At 35.4% G+C, this 19864-nt stretch overlaps 2 protein-coding genes across 4 annotated transcripts; both read right to left on the minus strand.

Moving 5' to 3' along the window:
* Nucleotides 1-5: 5 nt before the first annotated feature.
* On the minus strand, nt 6-5897 carry LOC125232254. Of its 2 annotated transcripts, XM_048137910.1 has the most exons (4): nt 5837-5897; nt 5085-5286; nt 897-1049; nt 6-166 (listed from the first exon to the last, which is right to left on the minus strand). In XM_048137910.1, the coding sequence occupies exons 1-4, from the start codon at nt 5860-5862 to the stop codon at nt 77-79; spliced, it is 471 nt and encodes a 156-aa protein (XP_047993867.1). In that variant the 5' UTR covers nt 5863-5897; the 3' UTR covers nt 6-76. The 2 variants fall into 2 exon arrangements, with proteins under 2 accessions (XP_047993867.1, XP_047993866.1); XM_048137909.1 differs by lacking the exon at nt 5837-5897 and having other exon boundaries at nt 5085-5478.
* Nucleotides 5898-7147: 1250 nt separating this feature from the next.
* LOC125231873 (MAPK regulated corepressor interacting protein 2) lies at nt 7148-18665 on the minus strand. 2 transcript variants are annotated; one of them, XM_048137463.1, is made up of 6 exons: nt 18520-18665; nt 18339-18423; nt 18011-18120; nt 17201-17257; nt 16317-16482; nt 7148-7353 (listed from the first exon to the last, which is right to left on the minus strand). In XM_048137463.1, exons 1-5 carry the CDS (start codon nt 18569-18571, stop codon nt 16340-16342), a joined length of 447 nt encoding a protein of 148 aa, XP_047993420.1. In that variant the 5' UTR covers nt 18572-18665; the 3' UTR covers nt 7148-7353; nt 16317-16339. The 2 variants fall into 2 exon arrangements, with proteins under 2 accessions (XP_047993420.1, XP_047993419.1); XM_048137462.1 differs by lacking the exon at nt 7148-7353 and having other exon boundaries at nt 12593-16482.
* Between the last annotated feature and the right edge of the window lie 1199 nt (nt 18666-19864).

The raw sequence follows: 19864 nt of genomic DNA on the forward strand, positions 1-19864 counted from the left end.
GAAAACTTACCTTGTTTAATTCTTAGTAATATTTATATTATAATTTATAAATAATAAGTGCCTACTAAATAAAATTCTAATAAAAAGTCTCCTTTCGTGGGATCAGTTCTTGAGCTTGAGCCTTCAAGCGAAGATTTTCTAAGCATAGATTGTTGCATTTTTGTATCTGAAATACAAAATCCGAATGATACAAATTAAATAATCATTAGTTTAAATTTAATTTGAAAGCTCACGTTGATTGGTGCATCTGAATTGAAAGTAAACTGTGCGTAAGACGCGCACCAATCTTAAAGAGGATGGTCGGGTCGTCTCAAAACCTGTTCATAACTATAACAAAATTGAAAAATAGAATCGGCCTCCAGGACATTTTACCTATAAAGGGCCTGCAGGGGTTTCGTTACTCTTTTTACTAGGGTCAAAGCAAAAGGACCAACTTTGCATACCAATGCTGAAATCGCGAAAAAAAAAATAGCTGTTTCATACATTTCCCACTGATGTGATGGCGCTCATTTCTATGGGACAGCTCAATTTTTTTCGCGATCTTAGCATTAGCCCCATAATAAAAGTTGTTCATTATGACCTCCAAAGTCACTATTCAAAGTATGGCTGGTCCTTTTTATTTCACTGTGTATTGTCACACCTCGGACACTGGCGATTAAATATATGAAAGAGGCGCGTTCCTAGCACACAGTCTAAGCTCGTGTAGGTGAACGCGTACTATGATTGTATGAGTGACATATGACAGGTCAACTGTTCGCGTTTTTGACAGACGGTAACTGTGAAGTACCTAACCGAGAGGGGGTGGGCGGCACTTTCAGCGGGGAGCGGGAGTGGCCATACTGTATGATAATACTCTTTATTATACTGTGGTATTGTACCTAATTCAAAATAATTACCTCAACAAGCAGCATAGCAGCTGCACCATGCCGTTCTGTCTTCATAGCTTTCTTGAGACTTGAGTCGAGTTCCCGCCTTGCTTTGTCTGCGGATGCTATCAACTCTTTCACAACCCTCTTCAGTTGGTGAACTTTCTTGGCGTATGCGTGTTTCTGGTAAAGAAAGAGGTGAAGTGTCAGTAGAACTCCTAGACATATTTAAAAATATTTAAGCGGGTTACTCACGTATTAAGTCGATATAGCGTTCGACATGTTTCGATCCAATTTCGAGGACCTTTCTCAAGAAACCTTTCACGGGTTACTCACGTATTAAGTCGATATAGCGTTCGACATGTTTCGATCCAATTTCGAGGACCTTTCTCTTTCTTTCTTGAGAAAGGTCCTCGAAATTGGATCGAAACATGTCGAACGCTATATCGACTTAATACGTGAGTAACCCGCTTAGAACATTTTTAAATATGTATGAGTCTCACGGGAGTTTTATAGTTCAGAACTCTTGGACTCCACAAGTTATGTTTGAAAAACTCAATAACATTCAAATATCACGAGGGCGAGACAATTCAAAGAGCTACTGGTTTACTCTTCGTTGGTAGTACCTACCTATTCTCCGTAGCGTTATTTAGTCCGAGAACACTGACGGCTCAGCCACGACATTGGTCTAAACGCGACAGCGGTGAGCGGCGGCCATACATTGGAGCGAGACACAGCGATGGGACTTTTCATTCACACGTATGGCTGACGCTCACCGCTGTCCATGCAATTTTGCAACTCACTGTACGTCACCATGGCTAGTCGTTCCCTCAGCGCCATGTATGTCTCCCCGACAGCTAACAGCATGGTGTCCATGAGCTGCGCGTGAGTGGAGCTCTCGAGCAGGCGCAGACGCGCTACCTCCGCGTTCTTAGCGTTCGCTGTCTCACAGCAAGAGTATTGGAATTGTTCGGAAGGCCTATTGATGTGCCGACGGAAACTTCCCAAAATTGCGAAATTAAGGTAAACGTCCCAATGAATGACACTATTAGGAGGGATTTGAGACATTTTCTATGAAAACTACTTATTATGTCACCCATACAGACTACTGGTGTATGCAGATTTATGAACCAATCCTTCCTTTATGTCAGTGAAACATTACATTGTATAATAGTAATAACATTTCTTTATAATTTCAGTTTCCCTTGAGACCTGAAATTGTACCAATGGATAACACGCGAAAACTCGTATGTCCCAATATATGACTATGGAAAAAAAAATGACACTATACTTTAGACCTAATGAATGACATGTAAATACGTACCTGTCATTCACTGTATATCCATAGTAAAACAGTGTATGACACCCATGTCAGACACTACTCACGTGATAGATGGAACATTTATTTTTACAGGCTATATTATACGTATGTTTTACTTCCTTAATTTATTGTCAAAATAAAAACTTGTGAAATTACATTTTGTGCCAATGAATGACGCGGGTGTCATACACTAGTAAAATCTAAAAATTTGTTCCAGTTAATGACATGTCTTCAAAATACTAAAGTAAGGAAAATAAGCTACTTTCAATATACTAAATCAATTGTTTAATGTATCATCAAACAGTTTATAATGATGTTTTACCAGTAACTTCAAAATCCTGGTTTTTATTTCCACTTTTCGAATGCAGTTTCTTAACAGATTTAGTAAAAATTACGACACACAACCAGCTAGATGCACCTCCTTGCAAAAACTACCCCACAGAATAAAAATTACTAAACTTATCATTCACAAATTCAAAACAAAATTCATAGATAACGCTGACGATCGATTAAGTCCTGTATCTTGTTTATACCGTTAACCGTTTTCTTATTTTTTTAAATAAACTGTGAAATAGTCATACATTGGGTCAGTGTCATCCATTGGGACGTTTACCTTATAAACAAAGTAATAATTCTGAAACTTTCCTCATTTTTGTATGGAGATTGAAACTTTCCATTTCATATATTTGTTTTGAAACTTTTATGGAATTTACAAGAAACTTTTTTTTTAAGTTTCCGGAACTTGCAGATCACTCACATCAGTATGGCTTCAGTGTTCTTGACCTTAGAAACTATCACAGTAGCGATATCATATATAGGGCTTAAATTCTTCGTACTTAACTACTTAATTTATTCATACTTGCAAAACTCTCTATCTTAAACTATTTATCTCTATCCTGTTAGTCCTCAAGAAGTTTTCAGAGCAATAAAATCACTTAACAATACTGCAGCGGTAGGTTGTGACGATATAAGTACACAAACAATAAAAGATACTGCATTTCTAATATCTAATCCATTGGCGCATATAGTAAATCTGTCCTTTCAAACTGGTTTATTTCCGGAAAGATTAAAGAAGTCTATTATTAAGCCACTTTTCAAACAAGGAGAAAAAACCAGATTAGGTAACTATAGGCCTATAACTTTGATCCCAATTTTATCTAAAGTGATTGAAAAACTTATGTATAATAGAATAATTGAGTACTCTGAGAAATACAACCTATTAAGAAACGAACAGTGTGGTTTTCGAAGGAATAGATCTACAAATCTTGCTATATATCAACTGCTGAAAACTATTCATGAATGCATAGATAAACGAATCCATATATCATCTGTATTCACCGATATGTCTAAAGCATTCGACTGTGTTAATCACGAAAATTTGCTTAATAAACTAGATCATTACGGTATTCGGGGGCTAGCTCTCGAATGGATTAAAAGTTATCTCTCAAACAGATTCCAATGTACTGAAATTAATTATTATTGTTCCAAAAGTAATACTATTGAGACTAGAAGATCTTCGTACAGACCTAATCCAAGAGGCGTGCCTCAGGGAAGTATTCTTGGCCCCCTCTTATTCCTGTTTTATATAAACGATCTCCCACAACAGACGAACAATCAAGTAGTATTATTTGCAGACGATAGTAGTGCTTTGATAAGGTGTACAGGCACAACAAAAGAATATGAACGAGAAGTTAATAATACTCTCGATGACATTATTACTTGGATGACCGACAATTCATTAAGCATTAATCTAACTAAAACTCACTTTGTCCAATTTCATACAAGTCGTAGACCAGGATTGGTAATCAACATATCGCATAAAGCAGACTCAATCACGGAGTCAGAGACAACAAAGTTTTTGGGTCTTATACTCGACAGCAATTGTAATTGGCAATTTCACATTGACGAATTATGCACGAAATTATCCAAGTTTGTGTTCCCGATACGTAGATTGATAAATAATGCATAGGAAAAAGCGGGGCTAATGTCGTATTTTGGTTATGTTCAGTCTACCCTCACATACGGTATAATATTCTGGGGAAATTCTACGGACTGGCTAAAAGTTTTTAAGATGCAGAAACGTTGTATAAGAGCGCTCTGTGGTGCATCCCAGAGAGATTCCTGTAGGCCTCTTTTTACCAAATTTAAGATTTTGCCGATGCCTTGTTTGTACATTAAAGAAGTGGCTATGTTTGTAAAAAAGAACCTTAACCTATATCAAAGGAATGATAGATTCCATCGTAATTTGAGAAATGTGTACAAATTGGTAAATACGCATCAAACCAAGTCAAGTTTTTACAAAAATAGCATTTTCTCCATGTCAATCAAAATTTATAATAATATTCCAGACGTATTTAAGGACCATGACAATACAAAATTTAAGAAAGTGCTTCACGAATGGCTTTTGGATAAAATGTTCTATTCCCCACTTGACTTTTTAAATAATAATGGACAATTATAAATAAATATTTAAGTAATTATTGCACATTTACGATTTGACATAATAATAACAATAACTTTGACATATTCTGAAGTAGGTACCTATTTTTCATATTGTTTGCTTAGCTTTTTGTGACTGTGTAAATATTGTAAATAGTTTTTATTGCATGCTTTGCATGCCCCAAAATATTGTACACCAGAAATGGTAGACTGCGGAAAAGATACGATTATTATTATTTTTGACATCTTTTATATTTTTTACCTGTGGTCTGACAATAAATCATTTCATTTCATTTCATTTCATTTCAAACAACGCAGTAGGACTAGTTTTGATACAGCAGCTTTTTTGCGCTTCTATAATAATCGCATCAGCATGTTAAAGCGAGAGATATCTATACAGATTGCAATTACTCGCATCGCAGAGTGACAGAGACGTTACTGCTGAAAAGGTTCCTTACCATGGCTAGTTTCCGCTCCCTTAGCGCCATGTATTTCTCCCCGACAGCCAACAGCATCGTGTGCGCGTCCATGAGCTGCGCGTGAGTGGAGCTCGCAAGCGCCTGCAGACGCGCTACCTCCGTGTTCTTAGCGTTCGCTGTCTCGCAGCAGGAGGAGTACTCGGAGAGCAGGGCCTTGTAGCGCTTTGATAGTTCTTCGTATCTGGAGAATTTAAATAAAAGAGGGCGACTTGATTGCGTAAGTAGGTATCTGTAGAAGGGGGCAATTTTTAATTTCGATCGCATGATTTCGGCACTCTAATATCTGTGAACTGGGCCAAGGAATTCGAAAAGAGGCAGGAGCGCTAGCGACGGCGTATGAGACGCAGCTCTGTCGTACTATGGAGCTTGATCGATTGGGCACTTTGTCTATGGACCCTGGCTTTTGTCAACCAGAACAGTTAAGTTCGGGGCTCTGGAAAAGACACGTTCGGTTCGGCGGGGCGGACGAGCGTACCTACCTATGACACGAGACGTGTGTACCTATGCAGCGTCGACTCAGGTCCCGTAGCCGAATGGCATTTCTGCGACGCGAAACGCCACCTAAACACCGCAGAAATGTAGTCCGGCGTTTGTGCATTCGGCTACGCAGAGACACTTCTGGGAGCTTCAGTTGTAGGACATGCACGCCGCACGTCCCGCCCCGCACAAGGATTACTCAGACAGCTTGTTTATTATAAATAATCAGATCATGTTGTATGAAGTGAACTTACTGATATTGTAGACAGACTATGCTCATGGTCGACCACGATTCTATGGCCCCGTAGTCGTGTGTTTCCGAGCCTAAAATGGTAGACTCACAATAATAATTTTAATTTTATTTTTATTAACCGCCTTCCAAATCTCAAAGGAAGGGGTTATCAAGTCGTCTGTATGTTTTTTTTTTATTTTTTTTTTTAATGTTTGTTCCTCGATATCTCCGTCGTTACTAGACCGATTTTGAAAATTTTTTTTTTGATTGAATGTATATGCATACAGATTGGTCCCATTTTTCTCAGAACCAAGTTCTGATGATGGGATCCTGGAGAAATCGAGGGAACTCCTCAAATCTGAAAGGCATACATATGGTGATTTTTGTGTTTTTAAAGGAACAGCGTGCATTTACGTACGGAACAGTGACATTTGGTGCAGTGGAACTCCTGATGATGGTCAGAATGGAACTCCTCAAATCTGAACGGCACACTTATAGTGACTGGTATTTTTATAAGAACAGCATGCACTTACGTCCAGAACAGTGATATTTGGTGCAGTGGAATTGCTGATGATGGTCAGAACGGAACTCCTCAAATCTGAACGGCACACTTATAGTGACTTTGGTATTTTTTAAGAACAGCCTGCACTTACGTCCAGAACAGTGACATTTGGTGCAGTGGAACTGCTGATGAAGAGTGAGCCGCCCCTGGTTAGAGTTCCGTTCTGATAATCATTCTCATCTGTAAGTAGGTACTTCAGAATCATCCAGATTTCAAAATTGGTTCAGAAATGACGGAGATATCGAATAACAAACATTAAAAAATATACAGACGAATTGATAACATAATCCAACATTTGAAAGTATTTCAGCAATTCCCGTTAAGTTTGTACATTTGGATCACGTCTCCGATTTTGATAAAAATTGGTAGGCTGATAGAGTCCATGATACTGAGCAAGATCCACTAGGTTTCCCAAAATGTCCTAGGTTGATTGTATGAAACTTTCCTTTTTTGTTACTGAAAATGTATAGAAATCTGGTAACAAAAAAGGAAGGTTTCATACAAACTACATAGGACATTTTGGGAAACCTAGTGGATCTTGCTCAGCATCATCGACTCTATCAGCCTACCAATTTTTATCAAAATCGGAGACGTGATCCAAATGTACAAACTATTCGGGAATTGCTGATTTATCACCAGAACCCCAAAGGAAGGCGGTTTTTTTTTCTTAAAAATTATTACATAAATTGATGAGGTATCAAATTTTATCGAAATGTAAGGTAGGTAAGTAATGGTGCTGTGCAAAATTAAATCGAATTATATAAACCTGATATTTCCCATTTCTTGTCACTTTCCCCCTGGTCGCTCAACCACTCGTTGACTCTATGGTCCCTATGGTCGTGGAAGTGCGTGCTCCTACACCGCATCAATTCATTCTCGTACTTTTTTGTTTCTTCGAGGCTGTCTTGTAGATCTTTTAACAAGTTCCGAGCATTTTGAAGGCCGTTCATGAAATTCTTTTGACGGAAGATATCTTGCTGTAAACATAAATATATAATTATTTTTACTGATAGGTAGAGTCTGGCTAATGAAAGTTGAACCCAGTATTTTTTTAAAACAGCAACTCTGGATGTCATATCATCGATTGTCATCTGTCAGTGTGACTGTCACTTTAACGAATTTCGGTAAAAGTTAACAGCGAAATCTATAAATAATAATGAATAACACCATAAAAATTAGTAAAGTAAGTGCTGTAAATTAATTAGAATTAATAAAAAAGAAACCATGTTATCAATGTGTTGCCAGCTCCAATATTTTTGAAATTTCCACGTTTTTTCGGGCTCAACTTTCATTAGCCAGACTCTACCTACACTTTATATTTCGAGGTTGTGATCAAAATATCCATTAAACACCCTGTAGACCTGCAAGGATTTTTTACCTGTGTTCTTAACTCTGGCGTTGTACAGTCGAGTTCATAAATATGTGTACACTTCTTCACCTTAACTCGTTGCAATAAGGTGAAAAAATGTACACATTATGAACTCGACTGTACCTACTTACATACCTACGTCACAGTATAATAAAGAGTACTATCGTACAGTATGGCCACTCCCGCTCCTCTCTAAAAGCGCTGCCCACCCCCTCTCAGTTACCGCCTGTCAAAAATGCGAACAATCAATCTGTCATATTTCACTCATGCAAGCATGGTACGCGTTCACGTACACGAGCTTAGAATGTGTGCTAGGAACGCGCCTCTTTCAAATATTTAATCGTCAATGTCCGAGGTGTGCCTACGTATACTTCACTGACAGAAGATCGGTTAGAGCAGAAGATAATCCCTTACATTTTGACTGTTTCGTCAATACAAGAGCCCTATTAAAGCTTTCTCAAAAATAAAAGTTAAAAGTAAGTATAGGCTATAGGTATTAAGAATGACTACAACTTACAGGATAGTTATTGATTGTCATGTTTTTAATACTTTCAGCATTGATTAGATTGTTCTTTATTTGATAATCTTGCATTTTCAGAAACCAAGTATACTTTACGTAGAAAATTCATAAGATTGTTGTTGTACAAATATGTCAAGAGGACTTGTCACTTGCATGTCACTTGTGCCAAGTTTTGAAATACTAAAGCAAGAAGGCTGTGTAGGTCATACTTATCTAAGTAAATTCTAAAAGGTCCATAATAATTACATTTTTATTAAAGGACTTTTATAAATACTCTGCTGCATAATTATGGTCTCAACTAAAGCCTGACCAGAAATATATGTGAATGTGTTTAGTAAAACGTCTCACTTTGTCGGTTACCTTTAAGGCAAGATTTACTTGTATTTTTATATGATTCATAAACTGACAAAGCGGCTTTATAGCAATCGACAAAGTGGGACGTTTTCCCGGGTTACCCTCATCTGGCAGAAGAATTTTAGTCCGAAACACACTTCGCATAACATGTTTCGCAGAAACACTTTCGGTCGGTATTTTTGCAGAAAACTTAGTTGGCATTATTACTACCACGCATATGATACATTTGGCAGAATATTGTTTTACAGAACATTACTTTGGTCGACTTTGGTTTAGCATAATTGTATGTACCATAATAATCTTATAGCATAATATTACATTAGCAGAATTATTACTCGCTATCGGAAAAGAAAAACTGCCTCAGAGTCACCGTTAGGTACGACGACGAGCGAAGCGAGGAGGAGTGTTAGGTATCTTGCATCCCCAACACATCCAACTCGCTATCGAATAGCAAATTACAACTTTATGCCGCCTAAATATTATGCACAAATATTATCTGCAAAAGTATTGTTCGACTAGAAGACTATTATGCTCATCAACGTTATGACAACAGACGATTCGGTATTACAAAAATCTGCGAAATGATTTGTGCCAAAGCATATTCTGCGTAAGGTGTTTCTGCCAAACTTGACTTCTGCCAAGAACTATTATACGAATCAAATATATGCGTAAGTTTCTGCCAGATAATAGTGAACCCGTTTTCCCGTGCACACTCACATATGAGTACGCGCCATGTTGCGGAAATTCATAAGAACTGTTTTCTTCGTACTATACTGAACTGTCACTCCATTCATCAGAATAACAGCGCCCTCCTGACAATAGTCATATTATTATATATCTGGCAGGTAATCATATGTTATATCATTTATAACGCGACCATGATTGCCTGCCTGGTCAGGCTTTACTTAAGCCACTTATCCAGAGGTTTGTCAAATGAAAACAAAATTCAATTTAAAACAATTTATTCAACTACAACAAAAAGCATAACTTTTTATAACTAAATCAGTCTAAAAATATTCTATCTCCTGCAACTACGGTTCAAAAATATCACGTAGAAACAAAAATTTGGCTACAACCTACAGTGTGTTACCATATCGATAACTATCATTGGCTCAAAAAATCTTTGGACAGCAATTTCTATACGAAACACAATATTACGAAAATAACATTTATTCGGCCGACAAAGTATAAATTGTGATTGGTTAATAATGTCAAAATTATTTATTGGCAACAAGGACATTTAACTTACAAGGAAAAAAATATATAACATTTTACAGATGTAGTGCGAAAAGATTTTCCTTCTTTTTTTTTACAGAAACGTACGAACGTGTCATGCTATTTCAGCCAGTCTCAGTACATGACGTACTGACGGTGTCTGAACTAGCATGACAAATACGAATGTTTAAGGAAAAATACAAGGAAAAGCTTTTCTTAATATACTACACTTAGGGCCACTTGCACCAGCGAAAATGGAGGGTTAACCCGAGGGACAGATGACAGCCAACTAACCCTGAGCAAAGACATATGTAACTCCGTATAGACGGATAGTCTAAGAAAAAAACGTACTTCAAAGCCCTAGAGAAAGAGGTACGGTGGCCTAGATGGCGTTACACCTTTGGGGAACGCTCAGCTAGATGGCGCTAACATTAATTTTTGACATTTTAACACATATCAAGCTAACAATATGGGCCAAATTGTCAAAACTGAGGTTCAAAAGTTTTAAGCTTGTGTCGAGAGATGGCAGTCTATGCACTGTGATTACACATTTTACTTTGACAATAACTCTCTATAATACTCGATTGTCTTTGCCCTGAGTTAAGTGGTTGGTGCAAGTGGGCCTTATAGGTACTGTAATAATTAGATACCTAACCATTGGGTATTAGAAAAATTGGGTTTTTCAGTTCCAGCTTAAACAAGAAAATTTTTCGGCAGAAAATGAATACAAAAATATTGAAAACGTCATCGTCTTACAAAATTGCTACTGCTTATAGGTGAAAAACTTAAAAAAAGTCACCTGTTGTATGTGTGTGACGTGTTCGAATAGAGAACACATATTTAAAATTAGTAACACAAACAAAACAAACGCCTATTCGAACACGTCACTCACACATACAACAGGTGACTTTCTTAAGTTCTTCACCTATACACATACACAATAGAAAGACGTCGTGTTCTCGAACATGTTAGGCATATTAAAAATTTAAAATAGCTGCCACGAATCATGAATTACAGTTAGCAGTATACCGCGTACAGCCAGCATCTATCTATATGTAAACTATCTCTTCATACAATTAATGTAAAGAAGAGTATCGGCACTTCATCCATCCAATAAGCAATGGTATATCCATAGCATATATGGCACTTTATATGTATGACATGTAATTAAATACTACCAAGAAAATTAAATATTAAAGGTACATAGAGGAATCAGTAAGGGTAGAGTTGAAACTCCATACATCAGTAAATGCGGGTTATTTGTATAGGCATAGTTAAGTGACATCTAGCGACAATCACGCGTCAACTAGCGTAAATTATCAGTACTGCTACTTGTCAATAGATGTCGCGACGAACGAAAATTTAATGCTCACCAATTTTTAGCTAATATTACAATAGTATTAATCAGTATTCTGTTTTTAATTCCTTCTGCTTGTAATATAAGTTGTAAACTGTTCTAATATTAAATTTTTGGCAGACACAGTTGCCACCTAGTATCGAGTAGTGGTACTGATAATTCACGCTATTTGACGCGTGATTGTCGCTAGATGTCACTTAACTATACCTATACAAATAACCCGCATTTACTGACATATAGAGTTACAACTCTCCCCTTACATTCCTCTATGGTTAATAGGAACGACCTCCTGAAAATTCCACAATCCAATTATAATACTTCACAGAACATGTTTCGCTTATTTACATTATTTTACAGATAATTTATAAAACATGATTCAGATATTGTATTTACAAATGAGAATGATATTTTTATCAAGTGAAAATTTCGACTGGCATACCCAATAGGATATTAAAATAAATAATATGAAAATGAGACAAGGCCGTCTGTTATGCTCTAATATCACTCAGGGGAATGGATATAGATTGCATTGAACAACTGTAACTTCTTATGGGAAAACCCGAATTTGTGAAAAAAAGCTTGTTCCGTATACATATGCATATTTTCTCCCCAGAGTACATTATATAAAGTCGCCGTCAATAGAAATTGCGAACAATGTAAACAAACTGAATGGTTGAAATTTCCATATTGCACCACTCTTTTATTGTTTTAATGGTCTAGAATCATGGTGTGATATGAATTGACTCAATAACACATTTTTAAGCCAGTATTTGATTAGTTAGAATGGAAATTAAAGGCATTTTGAATATAAGGTTGTTCGCAAATTCTGTTGACGGCGACTTTAGTAAACTGTATGATTTTGTTAAACCTTGTAATGTAGTCACAAGTTACAAAATGTAAACAAATCTTTGATACCGACCATAGAAAGGACAACAATCAGATTACATAAGTATACACATCTCAATAATTTCCTATTCTCATAAGGAACCACATAGAAATACTTTTGGAGCAGTTCATATTCATACTGGCTTAAGAATCATGCAAAACTTGAAAAATAGTCAATGTAACTTCATGTCAAAATATTAGTTAAATATTTTCAAATTGCACCCAAATATTTAAAAACTTAGGTAAAATAAATAATAATAGGTAATTCAGATTGTTGCAAATTTTACCCTAAAATAATAGTGGCGAGTCCAAAAAAAAATCTGATAAAAAAGCAAGTATGAATGTATTTAACATTACATTATGGACCAACAATTATTGATGTTATTTCGTCCTATCGACCAGCACGGGAAGCATGGTCGCGCGATAGACGATAAAATATCAGGCCGTCCCTATCGCACTTACAAATAGTGCGATAGGGACGGCCTGCTATTTTATCGTCTATCGCGCGACCATGCTTCCCGTGCAGGGCACATAATTATTATTACCACAGTTTGTTAAAATAACTGTTGTATGATAATTAATAACCTTAGTATAAGGGCCATTATACGGTTATACACGGTGTAACGTGAGGACTAGTAACTCATTACAAAAAAGTTTTTTTTTAATGTAAATTTTTATTTTAAGTGCCAGTTTTACGAATAACATTCGCTTTTTATGTGAAAATACATCCAAAAAAACTAAACAAAAATTTTTTTTTGGCGAAATTTACTAGACGTCATATTAAACGTTTTATCTTTATTTTGCCCTCCGAAATGCGTAGTAATCTTTCGGTTCCCTCATGTCACATCGTGTATAACTAAAATCATGTTTCAATTTATATAACACCGTGATTTAGTGACCCGGGAGATACATGACAAAAGTTGATCCGCTAACAAATGATGCTCCATAAAAATAATTCGTTTGAATTACAATAAACAATTTAAAACCGTTTGTTTAAGACACATCACACATCTTAGCAATTACCTATAACATTTCATTATTAAGTTGCACGTTCTGGAAGACATGTTTATTATCCATAGTTTAAAATAAAAATTGTTGACCTGGCGCCATGTAGGGACTAGGTAATAATAGTTGAAACGAGTTAACATTTTAGATTGCATTTACTAAGTTACGTAGCCTTAAAACAAAATTAAAAGCATATATATGGCATCGTTTTATAGATAAATTTGGTATTAAAGTTTCACTCTCAGAGACTCACTTTTTGACATCTATCAATGAGGATAGTGAGACTGATCTCCATAATAGCATCAACGCCGTTAATTAGGCCTTTTGTACTGAGTAACATAAGAAAATATTTTTCTTTATCAATTGGTTGGTGTAATAACTTTGAAACTAGGCGATATCCAGAAAAGTTTATATGACATTATGTCTCTAAATGTGATCAGGAATACACTTTTAAAATCTTTCGGGTTATTCAGGCCCACGGTGTATATTACATTCGAGCCACGATGACGATATTGACGATACAAAAAAAAAATCAAAGGAACGTACTTCGTACGCAAGCAATCAATATCAGGCAGGCAAGTATGGTGGCGCGATAAATGATAAAATATCAGGCCGTCCCTATCGCACTATTAGTAAGTTCCATAGGGACGGCCTGATATTTATCATTTATCGCACCACCATGCTTGCCTTCCAGAACTCATCTTTGACAAACAGTAACAATATGAATTACGATTTATCTTTGGTGTATTGTATAACAGCTAACATCGTACATAACATGAATACTGATACTATAACAATAGTAAATATATGTAAATTAAAATCCATCTGATAAATTATCTATTCTGAACAAAAATAATTTTAACGTACCTAGGAGATAAAAGGAAGAATAGAAACAACTATTTGGGATTAGGAGATAGAAAATACATATATAAATAAAAAATATATACCTACACTCTACGACGAATCTTAATAAAAAAAGCTGAAGTGTGATAAAAATTGGTTCAACTATTTCTTGTTATCTCGTTAGCCAGGGGACAAAAGTAAGTTTCTTTAAAATAATCAAAATAATTATATTCACATACATAGTAGACAACTAGAAAGCTGTGTTAAATTATGATATACATAAAATGTTTAAAAAGTGACCCAAGAGACATACCTATGACAAAATGTAACAAATTATAACAAGAAAAGGTCAATCCACTTTGAATCAAGAGCAATCTATTCGAAATATTGCTGTCTGGAGGCACTTATTATATCATTATTAATAATTATGTAGGAAAGTTTGTCTTTTTAATAATCATATCACTGTTCAATATATTGGAAACATGCATGTTGTAAAATTGCTTTATATTTAAATGGCCACGAGGCTAGCAGTTTAAACTGCAATTAAAACTTTGGTAATGATAAATAGGTATGACTTTGTTTTGCAATAAACCAGTTTCCCCGTGGGTAAGAAACATAGATACCGTGACTGCAAAACTATCAATCATACCTATACTTCATGTAGGTATACAGAATGAGATGAATTCCGTCGTAAATGGGTCAAAAGCTTGAAAAGCGAACCATTTTCATGTAAACGGACATGGTTGCTGCGTCACCAATTTTGTTTTTTACTTGGTTGGACACATTTTTTTATGTGTGTCTTGTCTTGGAAAAGTTGGAAACTAATCTTTTGTATAAAAAATTGTCTGTAGTAAGTTTACAGCAATTTGGCAATGATAAAGTATGGCAGCACCATACTTAAAATTGCACGTGCAAACTTAGCATAGTCTGTCTATCTTTACACCAACTTTAACATAACAAAGTGTGGGATAGTCATTATTAAAATTTAATTTTCATAGAAATTTGATATTATTGATGACATTCTGCACTTTGTCTTGCAAAACTAGCTCAAGTTTTAATAAAATCTCAGGCATTAAGAACAATACACAATACAACAATCTTACAAAATATTGGTTCGTAAAACAATGCTAGTCGCAAACGATTTGAGCTTCTGGAAAATTCACTTACGATAACGAGATGAGATCCACAATCAAGTATAGGTTACTAAATTTAACATTGTATTGAAGTACAATATAAACCAGTGATAACTCTTCTAAGAAACGTACGCCGCTGTGTGCACACACGCGCATCGTGTACGTACGCAACACATGCAAGCGATTTTGGATTAACATGGATAAATTTAATATGTAAATTAATACTTTTTGTGTTTTCTGACTTATATGATGTGGTATTGTCATAGGTACAAATATGTACTTATAGTTGACAGTATTAGATAACATCTTACTTTGGACGAAGTCCAGTAACATTTATGGTAATTTTGTTCAACCACGTGCTTTCTAACGCAGTAGGTACCTTTCGCGTCGCAGATGCCAGAGAGAGTAACTACTGAGTCGTCCTTATACTGTGGTTCTTATAAAGTCTTGACAAATAAAAGTAACGGGTAAAATACGACGAAATTTACCAAAGTTTGTGATCCTAATGGTAATGATCATACATTGGGGTTTTGGGAGCGGGAATGAATTTGTGTATTTATAACTCTGTTTATAGTATCTTGAATTACTGAAATATAGATTAAACTATGTATCTGGCTCCAAATGTACCTAGAAATGTTATAGTAATGTCTGTTGTTCATCGTTTTCACCCTTTTTGGGCTAGTGTAAATCATTCCCGCTCCCAAAACCCCGATGTATGGTAATGATACATACAATGTGGCATGATTTTCCTATTAATATTTTATGGTTCAATTTGTACTTTTTTTACAAACAGTAGCTTCAACCATACATTAAATATATATGAAGTTACTAGCAATGTAACAATTTGTATTTGTGCACAAAATAATTGATGAGAAAATCTAGTTTATATTCAAATGTCCATTACAAATTGAAGAGTTCACCCAGTATTAAATCACCGCAAAATATTTTAACATTGTTAGGCCCGAATGTCTCATGGCATTGAGTTCGCTTTTGTTCAATGTATTTGTTTTGTCTAATAAAGATTAAATAAATAATTGTTTTGTAATTAGGGTACCACCGGATTAATATTCTTTCTCCACAAAAAATGGCTGGATTGAATAAGAAAAATGTAGTATTTAAATGATATGATACCTAGTGATTTTTCACTATTTCAGCTTCAAGCTTCAACAAAACGACTTTACATCTAAATAGATCTCTCATCGTAGCTTCTAACATTATCGGTAGAAAAATTTAGTAAACTGTACATGATTGTGACTTACGCTAACATACTACGTTCCACGGTTCAGAGCGAGTTGGTGATGTTCTGGAACAGTCGCTTGCCCCACCACGTTTCCAGGTCGAACGGCTTGAAGTCCTGCAGGACGGGGCTGGGGTCGTCCTGGTAGTATAGGCTGGAGGGGGGAACGGGCGATGAGCTGCCAGAGGCTGAAATGTTTGAAATTATTTTCTTTTTAACACTTCTACAACCAAGAACCCGCCTGGTGGGCACTCGTAAACTTTGCTCAGATGCCGGAGAACCCGCTGGGCAGGTTCTCGCCATACAAGGGTGCGGTTATAAATTATGTCATAGTAAGCCATTTTTTGTTTGGTAGTGACTGTGTTAACCATTTTTTGGAGTGTGTGATTATTACAACTTTGACAAGTAGCAGTATAAGTCCTTCATCTTGTCACACTGAAATTGCTTATTTGTATACCCTACTTACTGAACTCATTACCAAGTGACAAAACACAGGAACCAAACAAAAATACCTTCAAAAGACGGCTAAAAAAGTATACTGCATATTTATACTATTGTTACCTTTGATTGTAATAATTAAATAAATAAATAATAATAAATAAGGATTGTTTTTCTCAATTTTGATATTGCGATATTGCCGTTCTTTGTAATAGTCTGTTACATAATGCAAATATAAAATAGCATAAATTCCTTTTGAATTGCGGATGTCTCTCAATGACTTGCAGTTATGAATAGGTAAATTATTTATCTAAGGTTATCACATAACAAAATGTTACAGATCTATTTTTAATTGTGAAATTTTAATAACTATGTCAGATTGAGATCGTGCAGATTTATTTGATGAAAAATCAATCAAATTGTTGCATAATAGGTACAAACATATTAAACAAATAAAAAAAATATTACCAATTGAGGTTGTAGGTGTTGATGGCTCACTATCACCATAGGCGGATTGTGTCCACGCTGAAAAATACAAGATACGATAAATAAAAACTCGCCAAATGCGAGTTGGACTCACATGAAATGGTTCCGTACCATTACCTAAAAACAGGCAGTATAAACGTATCTGTTTTATGGAAGCTTCACAGAAATATTTATTTTATTCTGTTTGTATTATTTCTTGTTTCAGTGGCAACAGTTTCTATAATCTAGTTTATGAGATACAGCGTGGTGACAGATGGACGGACAGTGGAGTCTTAGTAATAGAGTCCTGTTTTATCTTTTGAGTACTTATGTTTATTTTTAGTTTTCAGGACAAGGCTTTGCAGTGATTGGAAGATTTTAATCATATATAATAATGTATGCAGTGGGGCAAACTAAGTATGCAATTCATTATTATGAACTAGCGACCCGCCCCGGCTTCGCACGGGTACTATACCTACATGTAAACCTTCCTCTACAATCACTCTATCTATTAAAAAAAACCGCATCAAAATCCGTTGCGTAGTTTTAAAGATTTAAGCATACATAGGGACATAGGGACATAGGGACAGAAAAAGTGACTTTGTTTTATACTATGTAGTGATATGTTAATTTCTTCTGTCTCAATGCCATATCATTAAGAAATTGTTAATTATGATTTAATTATGAATACTAAGGATTTATTAATTAAATGGTTTGAGTAAATAGGATATTCTTACACAATTTCATAACTGACATGAGCTCTGAAATTGTTTTCTCGTTTTATATTTTAATATGAACTTTAATAAGACTCACTTTCACTAATAAACCTGATGAGCTCCTCATGCTGTGGTGTTATCACGTGGTGCTGTATTCTTTGGTGTATCGTCTTTTTTCCGTTGGAATGAAATACTGGTTTGGGCATACTGAAATCAATGCAAACAAACATTGTCAGACAATTATAAGACCAATTTGTCTTATTAGAAACTTATAAGAGTATTTCCAAAGACTTTTCAGTGATCCTAACACTGGCTTTCTTACAAAAACTAGTATAAACACGGCGTTTCCAATTAGGTTATGTAAAAACACTGATGAAACATTTGGTAACACTATGATACACTGCTAAAAAAACGCTTTCACGCACCTCATAATTTCTCCATTATCAGATTCTGAAGACTTCCTATTATTGTCTTTGCGGCTATCTAGTCTCTCCAAGTTCTGCGAAAGACCTGAAATCAAAATATTCAAAATGAATCGCTGTATGTCAAGAGAATACCGCAATGCCGCAAAGGGGATGCACGGTTAAGATATATGGATATTATTACCTCTTCTTGTTTTAGCTACAATTTTGCTGGGTCCTTTTGAGACAGTATACATTTTAAAATTTCAGTTTAAGTTAAACAAAACAAAAAAAATAGTGGTGGAAAGTCACGCACGAGTTATGAGACCCCTGAAACATAAATGTTGCCATTTTAACAAGTATCCTGAAGTTTAGTAACTTTTTATTCATAATCTGTCAAGTCAAACTACAAGAGCTTTTCTCTTGTGTCGTCTATGTCAACAATATAATTATACATTTTCGTGGCATTTGTTTTACATACATTTTTTATCCGATTTCCATACAGATTGCCACATGCAGTTGAGACAGAGCTATGAATTTTATTTGTCTAGTGATCATTTACACTTCCGTTTTTTTTTTCATTCACACTCATCTGGTCATTCCGTACGTAAACTGGGTAAAAATCCTGTGTAAATTTTAATAATAAATAAAAGCTTGCAACAATGTTAGCATTTCAACCTACATATTTTCCATTGATAAACTTCAAAAACTTGACAACTTTAGCTTTTCTGAAGTTGTGTATTATGGTTATAGTAGAAAACATTTTTGTTTGTCTGGCAACATTATTGTCTTGAACGCTCCGTTTCACGCATGCAGCGATTACGTCCTGTCAAAATAAACTGCGTATCGAGTATTACTCCAAAATGAAATAAAACCTAACACAAAATCTGACATGGTAACACTGGGTATCTTGTCATAGTTGTCAAATATTGATGCGTAAATTCAAATCACTTTTTATCGACGTTATCGATATTTACCTGGATTTCTCTGATGAAAGTCCAAATGAATAACTATTCACCTAGGAACAAGGGAAGTTATTACTATTCGAGATTTTGTAACGTGCTTGGTAGAGTTTCAATCTCTCAGCTGCACACTGCACAGACCTATATCATTCCACTTCTATGGTCAGATCCATGACTGACTCTAAAGTTGTGATCGTATTTAAGTATATTATTATGGAGCGTAGAAAGAAATATTTTATTATAAAGAAAATATCCAGACATGGTTTTGCGATACTAGGTATGGAGTTCATACAAATATACTTAGTCCGGAAAAAATACATAGTACCAAAGGGGATCGAGTATTATAGAGAGTTACTGTCGAAGTAAAATATGTAATCACAGTGCATAGACTGCCATATCTTGACACAGGCTTAAAACTTTTGAACCTCAGTTTTAATAATTTGGCCCATATTCTTAACTTGATGTTTTAGAATGTCAAATATTAATATTAGCGCCATCTAGCTGAGCGCACCCCAAAGGTGTAATGCCATCTAGGCCACCGTAGCTTTTTCTGTATGGTACTGAGGTACGTTTTTTTTAGACTTTATC

Source organism: Leguminivora glycinivorella, chromosome 12 (genome assembly GCF_023078275.1).
Source record: "Leguminivora glycinivorella isolate SPB_JAAS2020 chromosome 12, LegGlyc_1.1, whole genome shotgun sequence".
Classification (NCBI taxonomy): Eukaryota; Metazoa; Arthropoda; class Insecta; order Lepidoptera; family Tortricidae; genus Leguminivora; species Leguminivora glycinivorella.

Excerpts from the sequence above, each read along its gene's own strand:
- LOC125232254 (XM_048137909.1), bottom strand. The coding sequence starts at position 5,369 with ATGCGATCGAAATTAAAAATTGCCCCCTTCTACAGATACCTACTTACG. Across the intron at positions 1,050-5,084 it reads GGGAGCGGAAACTAGCCATG|AAACACGCATACGCCAAGAA; the intron begins GTAAGGAACCTT and ends TTTCTTTACCAG. Across the intron at positions 167-896 it reads CTGCTATGCTGCTTGTTGAG|ATACAAAAATGCAACAATCT; the intron begins GTAATTATTTTG and ends TTTGTATTTCAG.
- LOC125231873 (XM_048137463.1), bottom strand. The coding sequence starts at position 18,571 with ATGTATACTGTCTCAAAAGGACCCAGCAAAATTGTAGCTAAAACAAGA. Across the intron at positions 18,424-18,519 it reads TGTAGCTAAAACAAGAAGAG|GTCTTTCGCAGAACTTGGAG; the intron begins GTAATAATATCC and ends TTTTGATTTCAG. Across the intron at positions 16,483-17,200 it reads AACACCTACAACCTCAATTG|CCTCTGGCAGCTCATCGCCC; the intron begins GTAATATTTTTT and ends CAAACATTTCAG.